The sequence below is a fragment of the Oncorhynchus gorbuscha genome, linkage group LG10, assembly GCF_021184085.1.
Source record: "Oncorhynchus gorbuscha isolate QuinsamMale2020 ecotype Even-year linkage group LG10, OgorEven_v1.0, whole genome shotgun sequence".
Taxonomy (NCBI): domain Eukaryota; kingdom Metazoa; phylum Chordata; class Actinopteri; order Salmoniformes; family Salmonidae; genus Oncorhynchus; species Oncorhynchus gorbuscha.
Window position 1 is genome coordinate 7,326,573 of NC_060182.1, and position 20,096 is coordinate 7,346,668.

At 44.2% G+C, this 20,096-nt stretch overlaps 3 protein-coding genes across 10 annotated transcripts in view; 1 reads left to right on the plus strand and 2 right to left on the minus strand.

Annotated features, from left to right (window-relative positions):
- Window positions 1–308: 308 nt before the first annotated feature.
- LOC124045488 (pepsin A-like) lies at window positions 309–13,128 on the plus strand. 2 transcript variants are annotated; one of them, XM_046364809.1, is made up of 9 exons: window positions 309–455; window positions 2,105–2,249; window positions 5,305–5,422; window positions 5,831–5,949; window positions 7,201–7,397; window positions 7,614–7,730; window positions 9,053–9,197; window positions 9,498–9,596; window positions 12,681–13,128. In XM_046364809.1, exons 1-9 carry the CDS (start codon window positions 397–399, stop codon window positions 12,816–12,818), a joined length of 1,137 nt encoding a protein of 378 aa, XP_046220765.1. In that variant the 5' UTR covers window positions 309–396; the 3' UTR covers window positions 12,819–13,128. The 2 variants fall into 2 exon arrangements, with proteins under 2 accessions (XP_046220765.1, XP_046220766.1); XM_046364810.1 differs by lacking the exon at window positions 309–455 and adding an exon at window positions 1,846–1,864.
- A 1,120-nt stretch (window positions 13,129–14,248) lies between these two features.
- LOC124045489 lies at window positions 14,249–17,976 on the minus strand. Of its 2 annotated transcripts, none has more exons than XM_046364812.1 (6): window positions 16,527–17,976; window positions 16,169–16,375; window positions 15,640–15,754; window positions 15,394–15,503; window positions 15,167–15,213; window positions 14,249–14,910 (listed from the first exon to the last, which is right to left on the minus strand). In XM_046364812.1, exons 1-6 carry the CDS (start codon window positions 16,606–16,608, stop codon window positions 14,725–14,727), a joined length of 747 nt encoding a protein of 248 aa, XP_046220768.1. In that variant the 5' UTR covers window positions 16,609–17,976; the 3' UTR covers window positions 14,249–14,724. The 2 variants fall into 2 exon arrangements, with proteins under 2 accessions (XP_046220768.1, XP_046220767.1); XM_046364811.1 differs by having other exon boundaries at window positions 16,061–16,375.
- Window positions 17,977–18,464: 488 nt separating this feature from the next.
- The window catches only part of LOC124045491 (zinc finger protein 335-like), a 30,301-nt gene continuing 28,669 nt past the window's right edge, over window positions 18,465–20,096 (minus strand). For all 6 annotated transcript variants that reach the window (XM_046364816.1, XM_046364818.1, XM_046364815.1 and 3 more), the window contains one exon: window positions 18,465–19,215. In XM_046364816.1, the coding sequence (XP_046220772.1) occupies window positions 19,088–19,215 (128 nt within the window). In that variant the 3' untranslated portion in view covers window positions 18,465–19,087. The remainder of the gene's footprint in view (window positions 19,216–20,096) is intronic.

A 20,096-nucleotide genomic window follows, 5' to 3' on the forward strand; every position in this document is an offset into this window, starting at 1 on the left:
ATGTATTTATATAGCCCTTCGTACATCAGCTGATATCTCAAAGTGCTGTACAGAAACCCAGCCTAAAACCCCAAACAGCAAGCAATGCAGGAGTATATAGTGCACTACTTTAGACTAGAGTCCTATGGCACCCTATTCCCTATATAGTGCACAACTTTTGACCAGAGGCATATGGGTCCTGTTCAAAAGTAGTGGAGTAAGTTGGTGATAGCGTGTCATTTTGGGACGTATCCATTGCGTGATATTGTTTGCTAAGGGAAGTAATGGCATGGTCAATTGGCTGTGGATTTGAGTCTTTACTGGCAGTGGATTGGGTCCTGGTGTACAGGATAACTGTATATAAGGCCTTGGTTCTCCTACTTCGCTCCCTGAATCCAAGAAGAACAAGAAGCACCCATGATGAAGTGGGCTATCGTCCTGTGTGCCATAGTGTCCCTCTCCGAGTGTCATACCAGGTAAGTCCTGTTCCTCTCCGAGTGTCATACCAGGTAAGTCCTGTTCCTCTCCGAGTGTCATACCAGGTAAGTCCTGTTCCTCTCCGAGTGTCATACCAGGTAAGTCCTGTTCCTCGCCGAGTGTCATACCAGGTAAGTCCTGTTCCTCCGCCGAGTGTCATACCAGGTAAGTCCTGTTCCTCTCCGAGTGTCATACCAGGTAAGTCCTGTTCCTGTTCCAGGTAAGTCCTGAGTGTCATACCAGGTAAGTCCTGTTCCTCTCCGAGTGTCATACCAGGTAAGTCCTGTTCCTCTCCGAGTGTCATACCAGGTAAGTCCTGTTCCTCTCCGAGTGTCATACCAGGTAAGTCCTGTTCCTCTCCGAGTGTCATACCAGGTAAGTCCTGTTCCTCGCCGAGTGTCATACCAGGTAAGTCCTGTTCCTCTCCGAGTGTCATACCAGGTAAGTCCTGTTCCTCGCCGAGTGTCATACCAGGTAAGTCCTGTTCCTCGCCGAGTGTCATACCAGGTAAGTCCTGTTCCTCGCCGAGTGTCATACCAGGTAAGTCCTGTTCGAGTGTCATACCAGGTAAGTCCTGAGTGTCATACCAGGTAAGTCCTGTTCCTCGCCGAGTGTCATACCAGGTAAGTCCTGTTCCTCTCCGAGTGTCATACCAGGTAAGTCCTGTTCCTCTCCAGTGTCATACCAGGTAAGTCCTGTTCCTCTCCGAGTGTCATACCAGGTAAGTCCTGTTCCTCTCCGAGTGTCATACCAGGTAAGTCCTGTTCCTCTCCAGGTAAGTGTCATACCAGGTAAGTCCTGTTCCTCGCCGAGTGTCATACCAGGTAAGTCCTGTTCCTCGCCGAGTGTCATACCAGGTAAGTCCTGTTCCTCTCCGAGTGTCATACCAGGTAAGTCCTGTTCCTCTCCGAGTGTCATACCAGGTAAGTCCTGTTCCTCTCCGAGTGTCATACCAGGTAAGTCCTGTTCCTCTCCGAGTGTCATACCAGGTAAGTCCTGTTCCTCTCCGAGTGTCATACCAGGTAAGTCCTGTCCAGGTAAGTCCTCCTCCGAGTGTCATACCAGGTAAGTCCTGTTCCTCTCCGAGTGTCATACCAGGTAAGTCCTGTTACCTCCTGTTCCTCTCCGAGTGTCATACCAGGTAAGTCCTGTTCCTCGCCGAGTGTCATACCAGGTAAGTCCTGTTCCTCGCCGAGTGTCATACCAGGTAAGTCCTGTCCCTCTCCGAGTGTCATACCAGGTAAGTCCTGTTCCTCGCCGAGTGTCATACCAGGTAAGTCCTGTTTACCCTCTCCGAGTGTCATACCAGGTAAGTCCTGTTCCTCTCCGAGTGTCATACCAGGTAAGTCCTGTTCCTCTCCGAGTGTCATACCAGGTAAGTCCTGTCCCTCTCCGAGTGTCATACCAGGTAAGTCCTGTTCCTCTCCGAGTGTCATACCAGGTAAGTCCTGTTCCTCTCCGAGTGTCATACCAGGTAAGTCCTGTTCCTCTCCGAGTGTCATACCAGGTAAGTCCTGTTCCTCTCCGAGTGTCATACCAGGTAAGTCCTGTTCCTCTCCGAGTGTCATACCAGGTAAGTCCAGGTCAAATTCCTAGTACATGTAATTGTAGAATAACCGTGATTCAGATTTTGATTGTGTGTTTTCAGGATTTCTCTGATCAAGGGGAAGACTGCCAGAGAGACCCTGATGGAGAAAGGTATATGGGAGGAGACTAGGCAGAAGTACCCCTACAACCCTATGGCGAAGTTCATCCAGACTGGTGCAGATGAGGCAATGACCAACGATGCTGATGTAAGGCAGAGTCAGGAGCAGTATGGTCATATTCTGCATTAGCCTGGTGACTGATCTGTTTGTGCTATATAGCCAACGACCATGGGAGTTATATACCATTATATACAAACAGATGTGGTACCAGGCTAGTCACAAAGGCTGCATTGTAGGATTCTTCTGATTTATACTGAACAAAAATGTAAATGCGTCATGCAACAACTTCAAAGATTTTACTGAGTTACAGTTCATATAAGGAAATCTGTCAATTGAAATAAATGCATTAGGCTTTAATCTATGCATTTCACATGACTGGGAATACAGATAAGCGTCTGTTAGTCACAGATATATTTTTTTTAAAGGTATGTGCGTGTATCAGGAAACCAGTCAGTATCTGGTGTGACCACCATTTTCCTAATGCAGCGCGACTCATCTCCTTTGCATAGAGATGATCAGGCTGTTGATTGTGGCCTGTGGAAGGTTGTTGTCCCACTCCTATTCATTGGCTGTGTGAAGTTGCTGGATATTGGAACGTGCTGTCGTACACATCGATCCAGAGCATCCCAAACATGCTCAATTGGTGACATGTTCGGTGAGTATGCAGGCCATTAAAGAACAGGGACATTTTCAGCTTCCAGGAATTGTGTGCAGATCCTTGTGACATGGGTCTGTGCATTATCATGCTGAAACATGAGGTTATGGTGGCGGATGAATGGCACAACAATGGGCCTTAGAATCTCTTCACGGTATCTCTGTGCATTCAAATTGCCATCCATAAAATGCAATTGTGTTCGTTGTTCGTAGCTTATGCCTGCCCATACCATAACTCCACTGCCACCATGGGGCAGTCTGTTCACAACGTTGACATTAGTACACCGCTCACTCATATGACGCAATACAGGTGGTCGATAGTTGTGAGGCCGGTTGGATGTACTGCCAAATTCTCTAAAACTATGTTGAAGGAGACATTTGGTAGAGAAATTAACATTAGATTCTCTTGCAACAGCTCTGGTTGACATTCCTGCAATCAGCATGCCAATTGCATGCTGATCCACAACAAGGGGGCCCCTCAGGGGTGCCTGCTCAGTCCCCTCATGTACTCCCTGTTCACTCATGACTGCACGGCCAGGTACAACACCAACACCACCATTAAGTTTGCTGATGACACAACAGTGGTAGGCCTGATCACCGAAAATGATGAGAGCCTACAGGGAGGAGGTCAGAGACCTGACAGTGTGGTGCAAGGACAACAACCTCTCCCTCAACGTGATAAAGACAAAGGGGATGATTGTGGACTACAGGAAAAGGAGGACCGAGCACGCCCCCATTCTCATCGACGGGGCTGTAGTGGAGCAGGTTGAGAGCTTCAAGTTCCTTGGTGTCCACTTCACCAACAAACTAACATGGTCCAAGTACATAAAGACAGTTGTGAAGAGGGCACAACATAACCTATTCCCCCTCAGGAGACTGAAAAGATTTGGCATGGGTCCTCAGATCCTCAAAAGGTTTTACAGCTGCACCATCGAGGGCATCCTGACGGGTTGCACCACTGCCTGGTATGACAATTGCTCGGCCTCCGACCCCAAGGCGCTACAGAGGGTATTGCGTACGGCCCAGTACATCACCGGGCCAGAGGAAGGCCCTAAAAATGGTCAAGGACTCTAGCCACCCGAGGCATAGACTGTTCTCTCTGCTAACGCACGGCAAGTGGTACTGGAACGCCAAGTCTAGGTCCAAGAGGTTTCTCAACAGCTTCTACCCCCAAGCCATAAGACTCCTGAACAGCTAATCAAATGGCTACCCAGACCGTTGCATTGCCCACCCCCATGCTGCTGCTACTACTCTGTTATCTATGCATAGCCACTTTAATAACTCTACCTACATGTACATAATTACCTCAACACCGATGCCCCCCACACATTGACTCTGTACCGGTACCCCCTGTATATAGCCTCCACATGGACTCTGTACCGGTACCCCCTGTATATAGCCTCCACATTGACTCTGTACCGTAACACCCTGTATATAGCCTCCACATTGACTCTGTACCGGTACCCCCTGTATATAGCCTCCACATTGACTCTGTACCGGTACCCCCTGTATATAGCCTCCACATTGTACCGGTACCCCCTGTATATAGCCTCCACATTGACTCTGTACCGGTACCCCCTGTATATAGCCTCCACATTGACTCTGTACCGGTACCCCCTGTATATAGCCTCCACATTGACTCTGTACCGGTACCCCCTGTACATAGCCTCCACATTGACTCTGTACCGGTACCCCCTGTACATAGCCTCCACATTGACTCTGTACCGGTACCCCCTGTATATAGCCTCCACATTGACTCTGTACCGGTACCCCCTGTATATAGCCTCCACATTGTACCGGTACCCCCTGTATATAGCCTCCACATTGTACCGGTACCCCCTGTATATAGCCTCCACATTGTACCGGTACCCCCTGTATATAGCCCCGTTATTGTTATTTACTGCTGCTCTTTAATGATTTGTTATTCTTATTTCTGACTTTTTTAGGTGTTTTCTTAAAACTGTATTGTTGGTTAAGGGATTGTAAGTAAGCATTTCACTGTAAGGTCTACCTGTTGTATTTAGTGCATGTGACAAATAACATTTCATATGATTTGATGCTCCCTCAACTTGAGATATCTGTGGCATTGTGTTGTGTGACAAAACTGCACATTTTAGAGGGGGGGGTCTGATTGACACATGTAGGTAAAGTGACTGTGCATAGATAATAAACAGCGAGCAGCAGCAGTGTAAAAACAGAGGGAGGGGGGGGGTCTGATTGAAACATGTAGGTATTACAGACTCGGTCAGGGAGAGGTTGAAAATGTCAGTGAAGACACTTGCCAGTTGGTCCGCCCGTGTTTGAGTACCCATCCTGGTAATCCGCCCCGCGGCCTTGTGAGTGTTGACCTGTAAACGTTTTACTCACGTCGGCTCACATCTGTATAGAAGACTGTTCAGTATATCAACATACCAGACAAACGACTGTTCAGTTCATACTGCAGTACTCTTGACTTACAGTCCATCCCTGTTTCACCGTCTCCTTGCTGTTGTCCTACTATGGAGTGATTTCCATTGGAACACCTCCCCAGTCCTTCAAGGTCATCTTTGACACTGGCTCCTCCAACCTGTGGGTTCCCTCTGTCTACTGCTCCAGTCAGGCCTGCCGTGAGTATACTCCAGGGGTCTGCGTAGTCTCTGGGTAGTCTCTCTGGATAGTCTCTCTAGGTAGTCTCACAGTGTAGTCTCTGAGTTCTCTCTCTGAGTCGTCTCTTGTGACAGTGTTGCACAAACAGTTTCATATTAAGTACCTAGCCAGACAATGGGAGACTTGGTTATGGTTTGAGGTTTGTGTCTGAGGGGAGTACCTTGAGGTTTACTGCATAAGGGGGTTGGCTCGACACAATAAAACATGAAATTGGACAACGGTATTTACATTTTTTTCCCCTTTTATAGTGTGTATTGCAGAGAATAACTCAATGTTTGAAATACCAATGAATCAATTAAAGAATGTTCAGTTTTGCAATGGTATGGTATGTGCTTGATCTGTAATCAACATGTTCATAATTTGAATAGAGAACCATGACAAATTCAACCCTGGATTGTCCAGCACCTTCAAGTTGGGTAGCAAGACTGTTTCCATTCAGTATGGATCTGGCAGCATGACTGGAAAGCTGGCATACGACACTATTTCGGTAAGTATTGTGAATGAAGCTAGCTACCTATTATTGTCAGAAACGTCATGCCCATAGGGGGCACGTGCCCTCTCAGATTTGTCCTGCTTCAGTATATATATATATTTTATTTATTTATTTAAATAATCGCACTAGACTTTTCCCCCCCCGTACTAGCACTGACTTTGCTGATAGGTACTTTATTGAGGAAAAAAATGATTTCCTGTGAATGAGAAGTGGTTGTTCCATTTCATCTGAAGCTGAATGCACAAACTGCAAGTCACTTTGGATAAGAGTGTCTGCTACATGACTAAAATGTTAATGATAACATATGCCTTCTTCTCTGTAATACTACTAGCCACACATTTTAGCCACACATGTTATGAAGTTGGCTTTAGTTAGCCCAGACAGGTTCCCAACCTCAAAACTAGCTAATAAGAAGCCATTTCAGGTTATTAAACAAGTTAGAGTAGCTAGCTAGCCATCTTAGCTGGCATGCCTAATGGCAAGGTTGGCAGACTTTAGAAAAGCTAGCACCTCTGGCCTGCTCGCCTCCCTACCACTGAGGAAGTACAGCTCCCGCTCAGCCCAGTCAAAACTGTTCGCTGCTCTGGCCCCCCAATGGTGGAACAAACTCCCTCACGACGCCAGGACAGCGGAGTCAATCACCACCTTCCGGAGACACCTGAAACCCCACCTCTTTAAGGAATACCTAGGATAGGATAAGTAATCCCTCTCACCCCCCCCCCTTTAAGATTTAGATGCACTATTGTAAAGTGACTGTTCCACTGGATGTCATAAGGTGAATGCACCAATTTGTAAATCGCTCTGGATAAGAGCGTCTGCTAAATGACTTAAATGTAAATGTAATAACTAAATGTACTGAATAAGACTCACATTCCATTCAATATTTTACCCAGATTTGAACAGAGATACAGAGAAGCGTACATTACACCAGTTAGACAGCTTAGATATGCTGGGCATTTTTTACATGTCATTATTATGGCTCTAGTTTGCTGGAGAAAAAGCTGTTTCAGTTAAAAAAATGTATTACTAAATTATCCAATATGGCCGTAGGACCACACATCACAAAACAATTTAATTGGAATTTCCGTTCTAGTAGTTCTATATCCATGTTCCTCAGGTGCACTCAATATGGCAGACTCAATTTGGCCCATCACAGTACATTTGACTTAAATGGGGATAACCATTCTAGTGTAATTCTATTTCTACGGTGCCAAGTGACTGACGTCTGCTGTTGTGTGTTTCCAGGTGGGAGGTATCTCTGTCACCCAGCAGATCTTTGGTGCCAGTGAGACCGAGTCTCCCTTCATGTCCTACATGGTTGCAGACGGTATCGTGGGCCTGGCTTTCCCCAACCTGGCGGCCTCTGGGGCCACACCCATCTTTGACAGCATGATGACCCAGGGTCTCCTGTCCCAGTCCCTCTTCTCTGTCTACCTGAGCAGGTAACATAGTTACTGTACAAATACAACTGGACGGGAGGTGGCATTTGGATGGCGAGAGTGGCATTTTGTCTTAGTTGTGATAAAAATATCTAAGTACCAGTGCATTGATATTAAATACAATTAAACAATTACTTTAATGCCTTTGAAGGAGCCTCCATTTAAAAAACGTGTTGATGATTCAACAAACTTTTTTGACCATTTCTCCTCGACCAATAGAAACTCTGCAGAGGGTAGCGTGTTGTCCTTCGGTGTCATCGAGCCTTCCTACTACACTGGACAGATCACCTGGATCCCCCTGTCCGTTATGACCTTCTGGCAGATCACCATGGACAGGTAGGTACACTGGTCCACACAGAGCCTATATCCTTGTCCTTTTAGTCTCTACACAGAGCATTAAGTCCCTATATATCGCCTTTAGTCTCTACACAGAGCATTAAGTCCCTATATATCGCCTTTAGTCTCTACACAGAGCATTAAGTCCCTATATATCTCCTTTAGTCTCTACACAGAGCATTAAGTCCCTATATATCTCCTTTAGTCTCTACACAGAGCATTAAGTCCCTATATATCTCCTTTAGTCTCTACACAGAGCATTAAGTCCCTATATATGGCCTTTAGTCTCTACACAGAGCATTAAGTCCCTATATATGGCCTTTAGTCTCTACACAGAGCATTAAGTCCCTATATATCGCCTTTAGTCTCTACACAGAGCATTAAGTCCCTATATATCGCCTTTAGTCTCTACACAGAGCATTAAATCCCTATATATCGCCTTTAGTCTCTACACAGAGCATTAAGTCCCTATATATCTCCTTTAGTCTCTACACAGAGCATTAAGTCCCTATACATCTCCTTTAGTCTCTACACAGAGCATTATATCTCCTTTAGTCTCTACACAGAGCATTAAGTCCCTATATATGGCCTTTAGTCTCTACACAGAGCATTAAGTCCCTGTATATCTCCTTTAGTCTCTCGCAACCTTCCGGTTACTAGTCCAACGCTCTAACCACTAGGCTACCTATAGACCAGTAACCGGAAGGTTGCAAGTTCAAACCCCCGAGCTGACAAGGTACAAATCTGTAGTTCTGCCCCTGAACAGGCAGTTAACCCACTGTTCCTAGGCAGTCATTGAAAATAAGGATTTCTTAATAACTGACTTGCCTGGTTAAATAAAGGTAAAAAAAATAAAAATCATGGACAACTTTATCATTTTAGCTAATTATTAACTTTTCAACTACTTACTACTTTGCTACTACTTAGCATGTTAGCTAACCCTTCCCCTAACCTCAACCATTTGACCGAACTCGTAAACTTAACCTTAACCCCTAACCCAGCTAACGTTAGCCACCTAGCTTACATTAGCCACCTAGCTAGAATTCATAACATAATACGTTTGCAAATTTGTAACATATAGTATGTTTAGCAATTATTTTTTATTTTTTTACATATAGTACAAACGGCAAATTCGTAACATATCATACCATACGAAACGTAACATATCATACTAAATGGAGTGTCTCTTGGTACTTCCTGTCTGGAGCCTATGACTGAATCTTACTTACCAAGTTCAAGTTTATTTGCTCATTTAAAAAACACAATAACAGCAAGAAATGCATAGAACAACAGTTAAATCCAGCTAATATTTGTCCTTCCAGTGTTACCATCAACGGCAACACCGTGGCTTGCAATGGTGGTTGTCAGGCTATCATAGATACTGGCACCTCCATGATCGTCGGTCCAACCGATGACATCAAAAACATGAACTACTGGGCCGGAGCCACCATCAACCAGTACGGATATGTGAGTGACACGCACGCACACACACGCAAACACCGACCGGTACAGAGATGTGAGTCCAATTATAGGGCTTTTCAAACTACTGAGCCAAGCCGAGCCAAACTGCCTGGCCTTGTTAACTGTTGGAACTAACTGTGTTGTTGGAACGTGTTGAACAAGTGTGAACAGAAAATATCTGCGCAAGCATATTTAGGTTGGAGCCGGCATGGTATAAGTGTTTGTTGTTTTTCCTCAAATCACCGGCTCCCCTTTCATTAACCACAGAATGAAGTTTAAAGGGTAACGTTATTATTTCTCTCCTAGACCACTGTGAACTGCAACAACATCCCCAACATGCCCGAGGTGACCTTCACCCTCAACGGAAACACCTTCACCATCCCTGCCTCTGCCTATACCATCCAGGTAGAGTCTACTGAAAGACATGTGAAAGATTAGTGGAATCTGTGTGGGTGCTGGACAGGTAGGATGACTGACAGTGAAGGTGAACAGGTGGTCACGTGTCAGGTGACAGAGGAATGTATGAGACTGAGGCAGGAATTCCTTTAACCATAAAGTGGTATATTTACTGGTAGTGTGGATTCATGGACGCACAGAACTTCTGGATCAGATGGATTTAGGGAAGAGAAAGCAGCGAGATCAGGCGATGGCAATTTCCTCCTTTTATAGAGTTGAGATCTGTAGGACATTTCCACCTGACCTAATTAAAGCGCCCCTGGCCCAGCTGAGTAAATGGCAATTAATTAAAGGAGTATTCCACCAACTCCATGGGCCTTTTCTACACATGTTACAGACAATCTATTACATCCCAGGTAGAGTCTACTGAAAGACATGTTACAGACAATCTATTACATCCCAGGTAGAGTCTACTGAAAGACATGTTACATACAATCTATTACATCCCAGGTAGAGTCTACTGAAAGACATGTTACAGACAACCTATCACCTCTCAGGTAGAGACTACTGAAAAACATGGTGCTACATCAATCAAATTCAATCAAATGTATTTATAAAGCCCTTTTTACATCAGCCGATGTCACAAAGTGCTATACAGAAACCCAGCCTAAAACCCCAAGCGATGCAGATATAGAAGCACAGTGGCTAGGCAAAACTCCCTAGAAAGGCCGAAACCTAGAAAGAAACCTAGAGAGGAACCAGGCTCTGAGGGGTGGCAGTCCTTTTCGGGCTGTGCCGGGTAGAGAGGAACCAGGCTCTGAGGGGTGGCAGTCCTCTTCTGGCTGTGCCGGGTGGAGAGGAACCAGGCTCTGAGGGGTGTCCAGTCCTCTTCTGGCTGTGCCGGCCTGAGATTATAACAGTACATGGCCAAGATGTTCAAACATTCATAGATGACCTGCAGGGTCAAATAATAATAGTCACAGTGGTTTGTAGAGGGTGCAACAGGTCAGCACCTCAAGAGTAAATGTCAGTTGGCTTTTCATAGCCGATCATTCAGAGTTAGAGACAGCAGGTGCGGTAGAGAGGAGAGAGTTGAAAACAGCAGGTCCGGGACAAGGTAGCACATCCGGTAAATAGGTCAGGTATGTACGGCAGGACCAAATCGAAAAGATAGGAGCAAGCCCATGTAATACTTTGTAGGTTAGCAGTAAAACCTTGAAATCAGCCCTAGTCTTAACAGGAGGCTAGCACTGGAGTCAAGATTCTAGCAGCCGTGTTTAGCACTAACTGAAGTTAATTTTGTGCTTTATCCGGGTAGCCGGAAAGTACAACATGGCGGTAGTCTAATCTAGAAGTGGCAAAAGCATAGATACATTTTTCTGCACCATTTTTGGACAGAAAGTTTCTTATTTTTGCAATGTGACGTAGATGGAAAGAGCTGTCCTTGAAACAGTCTTGATATGTTCGTCAAAAGAGAGATCAGAGTCCAGAGTAACGCAGAGGTCCTTCACAGTTTTATTTGAGACGACTGTACAACCGTCAAGATTAATTGTCAGATCCAACGGAAGATCACTTTGTTTCTTGGTACTAGCATCTCTGTTTTGTACGAGTTTAAAAGTAAAACATTTTCCGCCATCCACTTCCAACACAGGCTTCCAGGATATAGGCTATAGGATATATAGGATATAGGCCAATAGTTTTTTTTTTTTTTTTTTTTTTGGGGTCAAGGTTTGGCTTTTTCAAGAGAGGCTTTTTTACTGCCACTTTTAGTGAGTTTGGTAATAATAATAATAATACACATCCGGTGGTTAAGGAGCCGTTTATTATGTTCAACATAGGAGGGCCAAGCACAGGAAGCAGCTCTTTCAGTAGTTTGGTTGGAATAGGGTCCAGTATGCAGCTTTTAGGTTTAGAGGCCAAGACTATTTTCATTAATGTGTCAAAAGATTTAGCATTAAAAAACTTGAGTGTCTCCCTTGATTCTAGGTCCTGTCTGTGTTGTGCAGACTCAGGACAACTGAGCTTTGAAGAGGAGTCAGTAATTTGCTTTCTAATGATCATGATCTTTTTGTCAAAGAGGTTCATGAATGTATTACTGCTAAAGTGAAAGCCATCCTCTCTTGGGGAATGCTGCTGTTTAGTTCGCTTTGTGACAGTATCACAAATACATTTTGGATTGTTGTTATTCTCCTCAATTAAGTTGGAAAAATAGGATGATCGAGCAGCAGTGAGGGCTCTTCAATACTGAATGGTACCGTCTTTCCAAGCTAGTCAGAAGATTTCGAGTTTGGTGTAGCACCATTTCTGTTCCAATTTTCTGGAAGCTTGCTTCAGAGCTTGGGGATTATTCTGTATACTAGGGAGCTAGTTTCTTATGACAAATGTTTTTTGTTTTTAGGGGTGCGACTGCATCTAGGGTATTACGCAAGGTTAAATTAAGTTCCTCAGTTAGGTGGTTAACCGATTGTTGTACTCTGACGTCCTTGGGTGGGTGGTGGGAGTCTGGAATGGCATCTAGGAATCTTTGGGTTGTCCGAGAATTTATAGCACGGCTTTCGATGATCCTTGGTTGGGGTCGCAGCAGATTATTTGTTGCGATTGCAAATGTAATAAAATGGTGGTCCGTTAGTCCAGAATTATGAGGAAAAAATATTAAGATCCACAATATTTAATCCACGGGACAAAACTAGGTCCATAGGATGACTGTGGCCATGAGTAAGTCCGGAGACATGTTGGATAAAACCTACTAAGTCGACGATGGCTCCGAAAGCCTTTTGAGGTAGGTCTGTGGAATTTTCAATGAGAATATTAAAGTCACCAAAAAAATGTGAATATTATCTACAAGGTCCAATAGGAATTACATACAACATATCACCTCCCAGGTAGAGTCTACTGAAAGACATGTTACATACAATCTATCTGATCTTTAATGATGATGTGTTTCAGAGCAAGTTCCTTCATCAGAGCTCCTGTACATCTGAGACTTTTCTTTCTTTAAGATCCTGGTGAAGCAAAGGGCCTCATATCTAAGAGGAAAAGTAATGGTATCAGAAAGAAATCCTGATCCCTCCCCCCTCTTCTCTCTCTCTCTAGGACTCCTACGGCTGCAGGACTGGTTTTAGTTACGGTGGATATCAGCAGCTTTGGATTCTTGGAGATGTCTTCATCAGGCAGTACTATGCAATCTTCGACAGGGACAACAACAGGGTTGGTCTGGCTAATGCTGTGTAAGAGATCTACTTCTCCCAGAGATCTTAAAAGATCCTTGAAATCCTGACAGCGGGAAAATCTGCGTAATAAGTGCGATTGAGCCGACATATACCATGAATGAAGTCTGGCGAATGCAGGAACATCACCTTTTACATTTATAGCGTGGTTTTCCACAGTCTGGATTTAATCGAGACCCTAGTTTTCCAGGTAATGACTAATATGTTGTATATGTGATTTATGCTCTTAACTGGTTGGGGAAATGTTGCAGATTGTTAAATGTAATCCAAGTTCTAATGTATTTTAACATTGCAAATAAAGCAGTTGTTTCGTTGTCAGTAGCTTTTCTTCCCTGAAGTGAAACTGTCCTCTTGTGGAGCCTCGTCATGTAAGAAAAGAATAGGGATAGAATATTGACCCACACATAGTGGATGCAGGTAGAACCCAGAGACATAGACCCAAACATAGTGGATGCAGGTAGGCCCAGAGACATAGACCCAAACATAGTGGATGCAGGTAGGCCCAGAGACATAGACCCAAACATAGTGGATGCAGGTAGGCCCAGAGACATAGACCCAAACATAGTGGAGGCAGGTAGGCCCAGAGACATAGACCCAAACATAGTGGATGCAGGTAGGCCCAGAGACATAGACCCAAACATAGTGGATGCAGGTAGGCCCAGAGACATAGACCCAAACATAGTGGATGCAGGTAGGCCCAGAGACATAGACCCAAACATAGTGGAGGCAGGTAGGCCCAGAGACATAGACCCAAACATAGTGGAGGCAGGTAGGCCCAGAGACATAGACCCAAACATAGTGGAGGCAGGTAGGCCCAGAGACATAGACCCAAACATAGTGGATGCAGGTAGGCCCAGAGACATAGACCCAAACATAGTGGATGCAGGTAGGCCCAGAGACATAGACCCAAACATAGTGGAGGCAGGTAGAACCCAGAGACATAGACCCAAACATAGTGGATGCAGGTAGAACCCAGAGACATAGACCCAAACATAGTGGAGGCAGGTAGGCCCAGAGACACAGACCCAAACATAGTGGAGGCAGGTAGAACCCAGAGACATAGACCCAAACATAGTGGAGGCAGGTAGAACCCAGAGACATAGACCCAAACATAGTGGATGCAGGTAGAACCCAGAGACATAGACCCAAACATAGTGGAGGCAGGTAGAACCCAGAGACATAGACCCAAACATAGTGGATGCAGGTAGAACCCAGAGACATAGACCCAAACATAGTGGATGCAGGTAGAACCCAGAGACATAGACCCAAACATAGTGGAGGCAGGTAGGCCCAGAGACAACCATCTCATATATGAATGGGTAGGGACTCTGTGTCTAAGGTTTTATCCAGAGGAAACTGATAAGGACATGGTGATTGGATGCCAGATAGTGTCTCTCAGCCAGCTTGTTGAAAGACAGTCAGAGTAAATCATGGTGTAGTTGAGTTATTTTATTTGTATAGTTCATAAGTCAAAAAGAATATTAGACAAATCAATCATCTTAAAGCTAGAAACCAAAGTTGAAACAAAGTGGCACCCCGCCGCTGTTTTGGTAAGAAGCGGAAGGATGGGCGTCTCTATCCTAGACAGAGCTATGGATAAAAGAACTGACCATCCATGATATCAACACTATAGTTTTAACCATGTGTTGAGGCTATAATGTGTTTGATTACATTTACTTTGTTTACAAACATTGGGAGTAAAACAAGCTTATATTTTGGGTTCTGATGGGGGTACGACAGATGAACTAAGCTCACGAGGCATTTATAAGTATATATCATTAATAATTTTTTTTTTTTAATGTAGCAACTGAGGATTATACAGATAGCCTGGTCATGACAGCATATCAAGACAGCACAAACAGATCTGTGACCACCAGGCTAAGAAAGATACAGATAAGTAACAATCCGGTTCAGCGTTGGTTGCTAGCCAACGTGGAGTACACCACCGTGCCAGCAGGCTCTCTGTGTGTGTCAGGGTCATGACCTCTGGGGCTGCTGAGTGTCTGTAGGTTAGCATACAGCTCTGTGGTATGGTTCTCCTGAGGTTTGAAGTCCACTGTGGCGTAGACAATACTGCTCTCCTTTTGAGGGACGTGCTGCAGGAGACATACATATTAAATATGATTTGGTAACACTTTATATTAAAGGTATATAACTATTATAATTTGTATTTATACATATGTATACGTGTCTTTAATAAACTGTTTATTACGGGGCCCACTGCAGAAGACATATCGACAGACATCACAGGGACGTCAAACTCAAACACTAGTATTACTCTTTGTTGTTTCTGGGACAAAACAGGACATTTGACAGTGAGTCACGGAGACAACGTCCAAGTTTAGCACTTACTGAGAGGACGTGGGCTGCTGAGTCACTGGAAGTTGCTTCACATTTCTCTGTGAAGAACATGAAAATGACATCCACTTAAAGAAAGGACACTGTGCGACAATGTCAGAAATCATCGAACGTCTACTGGCTAAAAGGTCGTAGCCTGTGTATTTGAAAGACGATTTAACACGAACAGCAAGTCATGTATGAAACACCGAAAGCTGTAACTGAAAAACGGGACCTCTTACTTTTTGCCCTGACTTTGCGATGAACCACAGCAACTATGATTGAACAGATAACGATCCCCATGGAGATGCAGAGACCTGCAGCCAGTGGTATACTAACACTCCGGGAAATACTAACAGGTGAATAGGACAAAGATGACAAAATACTGACATAAGCATTACACCACTCCCACAACTATTATCAACTACAAGGAATAATTAACCCGTGTGTGTGTGTGTGTGTGTGTGTGTGTATGAGAGAGATTGCACCTAGGGAAAAAAGGCCCAGAGGTGTCTGATGAGGATGATGATGAGGAGATGGAGGGTCTGATGGTTGATCTGACACGAGGGCGAGGGGGTACAGGACCGCTACGTCGACCACTATCTAAACAGAGACCGAATTTAATAAGCACTCATTTCAACACAGCGATCTGTTATTTTACAAGTTGACTTAGTGTAGGCCGTCATTGTAAATAAGAATTTGTTCTTAACTGACTTGCCTAGTTAAATAAAGGTTAAATAAACATAATCTTCCTCCTACTGTACATGCTTACAGATTTCCTTGGCCTTAACCCATTGGTTTACCTACAGTATGCATTCCAGTTTCTAATATCAGTTCCTAGAATAGAACAAAAATATTCTTTACTTCATTTTAAAAAGATGGTTTTGATTTATCTACGAGGGTTCTTACCAATCTGGAGGTGAAAGTCAGAGTAGATATGATTCACACTGCTGACAACACACCTGTAGTCGCCAGCGTCCACAGGTTTTAAATTCCATATCATAACGTACATCTCACCGTTGTATTCCGTTCTCGATATTCGTCCCTTGTACAAGTTGTTGACATATCCTCTGGTATTCACAACAGGAAATGGCCCAGGATATAGTTTAGAACATAACTTCTCATAACCATTGTAGAAGGGAGGAAAGATAAATCTCAGCAGAACGTGTCCGTGTACTTGTCCATTCACCTCCGTCCACTGTTGTGCTTCTATCTCAGGGTCATCTATCAAACAAACAAGCGGACACACACACACACACACACACACACACACACACACACACACACTTAGAAATGGCCAAATGTGGCACAAAGAAATCTCTTGCTACATTTATTTTTAATTTTTTATCTCAGACAAACCTGGATAAAATCTCACCTGATAGAAGAAGCAAGAGAAAGATAGTCATTTTCATCCTCAGTGAGATACTCACAGAGGCTGGGCAGCTGTCCCCATACATCTTTACTCACCCCCCCAAGTTGATAGCGGTTTGACTGCACTGTTCTGACACCAGCCTTGTGATTAACTTCCTTCATTTGAGGGAGGGGATCTCTCTAACTTGCAATTACAAGCATTTCGCTACACTCGCTTTAACATCTGCTAACCATGTGTATGTGACAAATTAAAATGTGATTTTTACAGGTTTTAGGACACGCTCATTATCGGCTTAGAGTATGAAGATGACAGGTTGTCACGGTACCAGCTCAGCCATCATGGGTCCAAGTAGTATCACAATACCTCTGTTTTGGTCTTTGAAAAACAAATGATCTGGACCAAAATAAAAACATTAAAAAACGAAATCACAAAATGAGAAGTGAAAGATCTTACACAATATATCAGTGATTTATTTGGTATCAGCTTTTAGTTATTCAGACATTTTCATTCAAGCATATCCTTGATCACTCTTTATCCACGAATCGCAATCAATCCTGTAGTCACACAGCCAGTCATCCGATCCTCCATAGGCATCGATTGGATGCTGTGCTCTATTCTGAATTATAAACTGGGTGGGTCAAACCCCTGAATTCTGATTGGCTGACAGCCGTGGTATTTCAGACCGTATACCACTCGTATGACAAAACATGTATTTTTTGTGCTCTAATTACATTGGTAACCAATTTATGTTAGCAATAATGCACCTCGGGAGTTTGTGATATATAGCCAATATACCACAGCTTACCGTGGTGTCGTGCCTAAGAACAGTCGTTAGCCTTTGTATATTGGCATAATACCACACCTCCTCGGGCCTTATTGCTTAAATATAAATCAGCCATTTAATTCCCTCTTCTTCTTCGTCTTGCAAGTCAAAGCAGGTATTGAGGCACACGCAGAAAGATCATTTTAAATAATTACAGAGTGGGGTTACGTACAAAATGGCAACCAGTAACTGATTTAGGGCACTACTTCTGACCAGGGCTCTGGTCAAAAGTAGTGCCCTATGTGGGGAATAGGGTGTCATTTGGGACTCACCCGAGACCAACCAACCTCTCGTGTAACTTTGTTCCTTAAAATGTACAGCAGCCCCTATGATCAACTTAGAATTTGCAACATTTTAGAATTTACAGAAGCTTTTTGTATACCGGTATGTATTTAACAGTGAGAGTTCATCTATTTGAACACTGAAAAGATGAGATAGCTAGCAGCCACTTAAATCCTCATTACTACGGTTCCTATCAACTCATATCTGAAGATACACCACATGACAAAAAAGTATGTGGACACCTGCTAGTCAAACATCTCATTCCAAAAATCATGGGTCTCTCTCTCTCTTTCTCTCTCCCCCCAAACCATTTCTGTATTGACCTCGCTCTGGGCACAGTCATGCTGAAACAGGAAAGGGCCTTCCCCAAAACAATTTTCACAAAGTTGGAAGAACAGAATCATCTAGAATGTAATTGTTGTATGCTGCAGCGCAAGTTTTACACCACTCCAGCTGACTCTGGATCTTAGGCTTGTGTGCGGCTGCACAGCCATGAAAACCCATTTCATGAAGCTCCCAACGAACAGTTCTTGTGCTGACGTTGCTTCCAGAGGCAGTTTGGAACTCGGTAGTGAGTGTTGCAACTGAGGACAGATGACTTTTACGCCCTTCAGAACTCGCCGGTTCCGTTCTGTGAGCTTAAGTAGCCTACCACTTCGCAGCTTAGCCGTTGTTGCTCCTAGACATTTCCACTTCACAATAACACCACTTACAGTTGACTGGGGCAGCTACAGCAGGGCAGAAATTTGACGAACTGACTTGTTGGAAAGGTGGCATCCTGTGATGGTGCCACGTTGAAAGTCGCTGAGCTCTTCAGTAAGGCCATTCTACTGCCAATGTTTGTCTATGGAGATTGCATGGCGGTGTGCTCGATTTTATACACCTGTCAGCAAAGGGTGTGGCTGAAATAGCCGAATCCACTAATTAGAAGGGGTGGCCACATACTTTTGTATATATAGGGTATCACAGATATCAGAGTAGAGCACCATGTTTGGTGGGGGGGGAATCAGCTTGAGCAAGGCGCTGCCCAGAATTGCTACTCCTGTTCATGTAATGTAGTTTTTTCGGATACAAGATGATTTGTAGCTTGGGTGCAGAGCCTTGCTCTGGCTGATCTTCCTAAACGATGGCTACTGGGGGGGGGGCGGCAGGTAGCCTAGTTGTTAGAGCGTTGGGCCAGTAACCGAAAGGTTGCTAGATCGAATCCAAGAGCTGACAAGGGGGGGAATAAAGCAGTTAACCCACTGTTCCTAGGTCAACATCATAAATAAGAATTTGTTCTTAACCGACTTGCCTAGTTAAAAGGTCAAATCAATCAAATAAAGTAAACAATGTATGTCACTGGCCCCACTGTCAGCTCATATGGTTCCATCACACTGGGTCCTGCACTGCAGGCCCGTCTCTCTGTCCTTTAAAGCAGTGGCATCACATCCAACATCAGTGTCTGAAGGTGATGACGTCATCTCTGCTCGTCGGTGAACGCGACGACGTCATACTGGATGCCCTGCTGTTGTAGCAGCTCCAGCTGTTCTTGTGTGGCCTCAGTGTAGACGGTCTGTGTCTGCTGCGTGGCGGCATCTGCTATGACTAGAACACAGATAGAGAGAGTAAGTACTGATTCAACTTATCATCTAGTCCAGGAGTGGACAACTCCTGCCCTCGAGGGCCTGATTGGCGTCACAGTTTTGCCCCAGAAAACACACCTGACTCCAATAATCACCTAATCATGATCTACATTTTAGAATGCAATTTGATTAATCAGGTGTGTTTGGATGGATGAGATGAGAGGGGTGGATAAGAGTGTGACACCAATCATGCCCCAAGGACTGGAGTTGCCCACCCATGATCTAATCCTTGATTAATTAATTTATTAAATGTTTATTTGAACGATGTACAGCGAGTGTACAGAACATTAGGAACACCTTCCTAATATGGAGTTGTGTGTGTTTGGATGATCGCCCTCAGAACAGCCTCGTTTCCTTGGGGGACATGGACATTACAAGCAAAGTTCCCTCTAAGCCGTGCACGCACAAGACTCCCCCCGGGACTGCAGCGAAGAAGAAATATCAGCCTGCGCAGAGAAACACGAGATTGAACACTCAACTTTCTATAGTTTTCTCCCTTCGTTGACACTATGAACGTTTCCCTTTACTGTGGGAATTGTGATCGATTCAACGCAATTAGTCTCTTTCAATGCAACATACCAAAACAAAACAAAAACTATGCAAGACTTATTAGTTTACAAGAGATTTTTTTGTGGCAGAACTTTTTTTATTTAACCTTTATTTAACCAGGTTAAAGCTGAGAACAAGTTCTCATTTGGAACTGCAACTAGGGTTGCAAAGGGTCGGAAAACATTCCGGTAAATTTCTGGAAATATTCCATGGGGCGTTAAGCCCGGGAATTGTGGGAATTTTTCTTAAATTCATAAAAAAATAAAAAAAAGTTTGCTTTTAACAGTGAACCTT

Bases quoted from the DNA above. Each gene is read 5' to 3' on its own strand.
- LOC124045489 (XM_046364811.1), bottom strand. From the start codon at position 16,608: ATGTATGGGGACAGCTGCCCAGCCTCTGTGAGTATCTCACTGAGGATG. The intron at 16,376-16,526 runs GTGAGATTTTAT...TTTGTTTGATAG, and splicing joins TCTCTTGCTTCTTCTATCAG to ATGACCCTGAGATAGAAGCA. The intron at 15,755-16,060 runs GTAAGAACCCTC...GTCTCTGTTTAG, and splicing joins TGACTTTCACCTCCAGATTG to ATAGTGGTCGACGTAGCGGT.
- LOC124045488 (XM_046364809.1), top strand. From the start codon at position 397: ATGATGAAGTGGGCTATCGTCCTGTGTGCCATAGTGTCCCTCTCCGAG. The intron at 2,250-5,304 runs GTAAGGCAGAGT...GTCTCCTTGCTG, and splicing joins CAATGACCAACGATGCTGAT to TTGTCCTACTATGGAGTGAT. The intron at 5,423-5,830 runs GTGAGTATACTC...TAATTTGAATAG, and splicing joins CTGCTCCAGTCAGGCCTGCC to AGAACCATGACAAATTCAAC.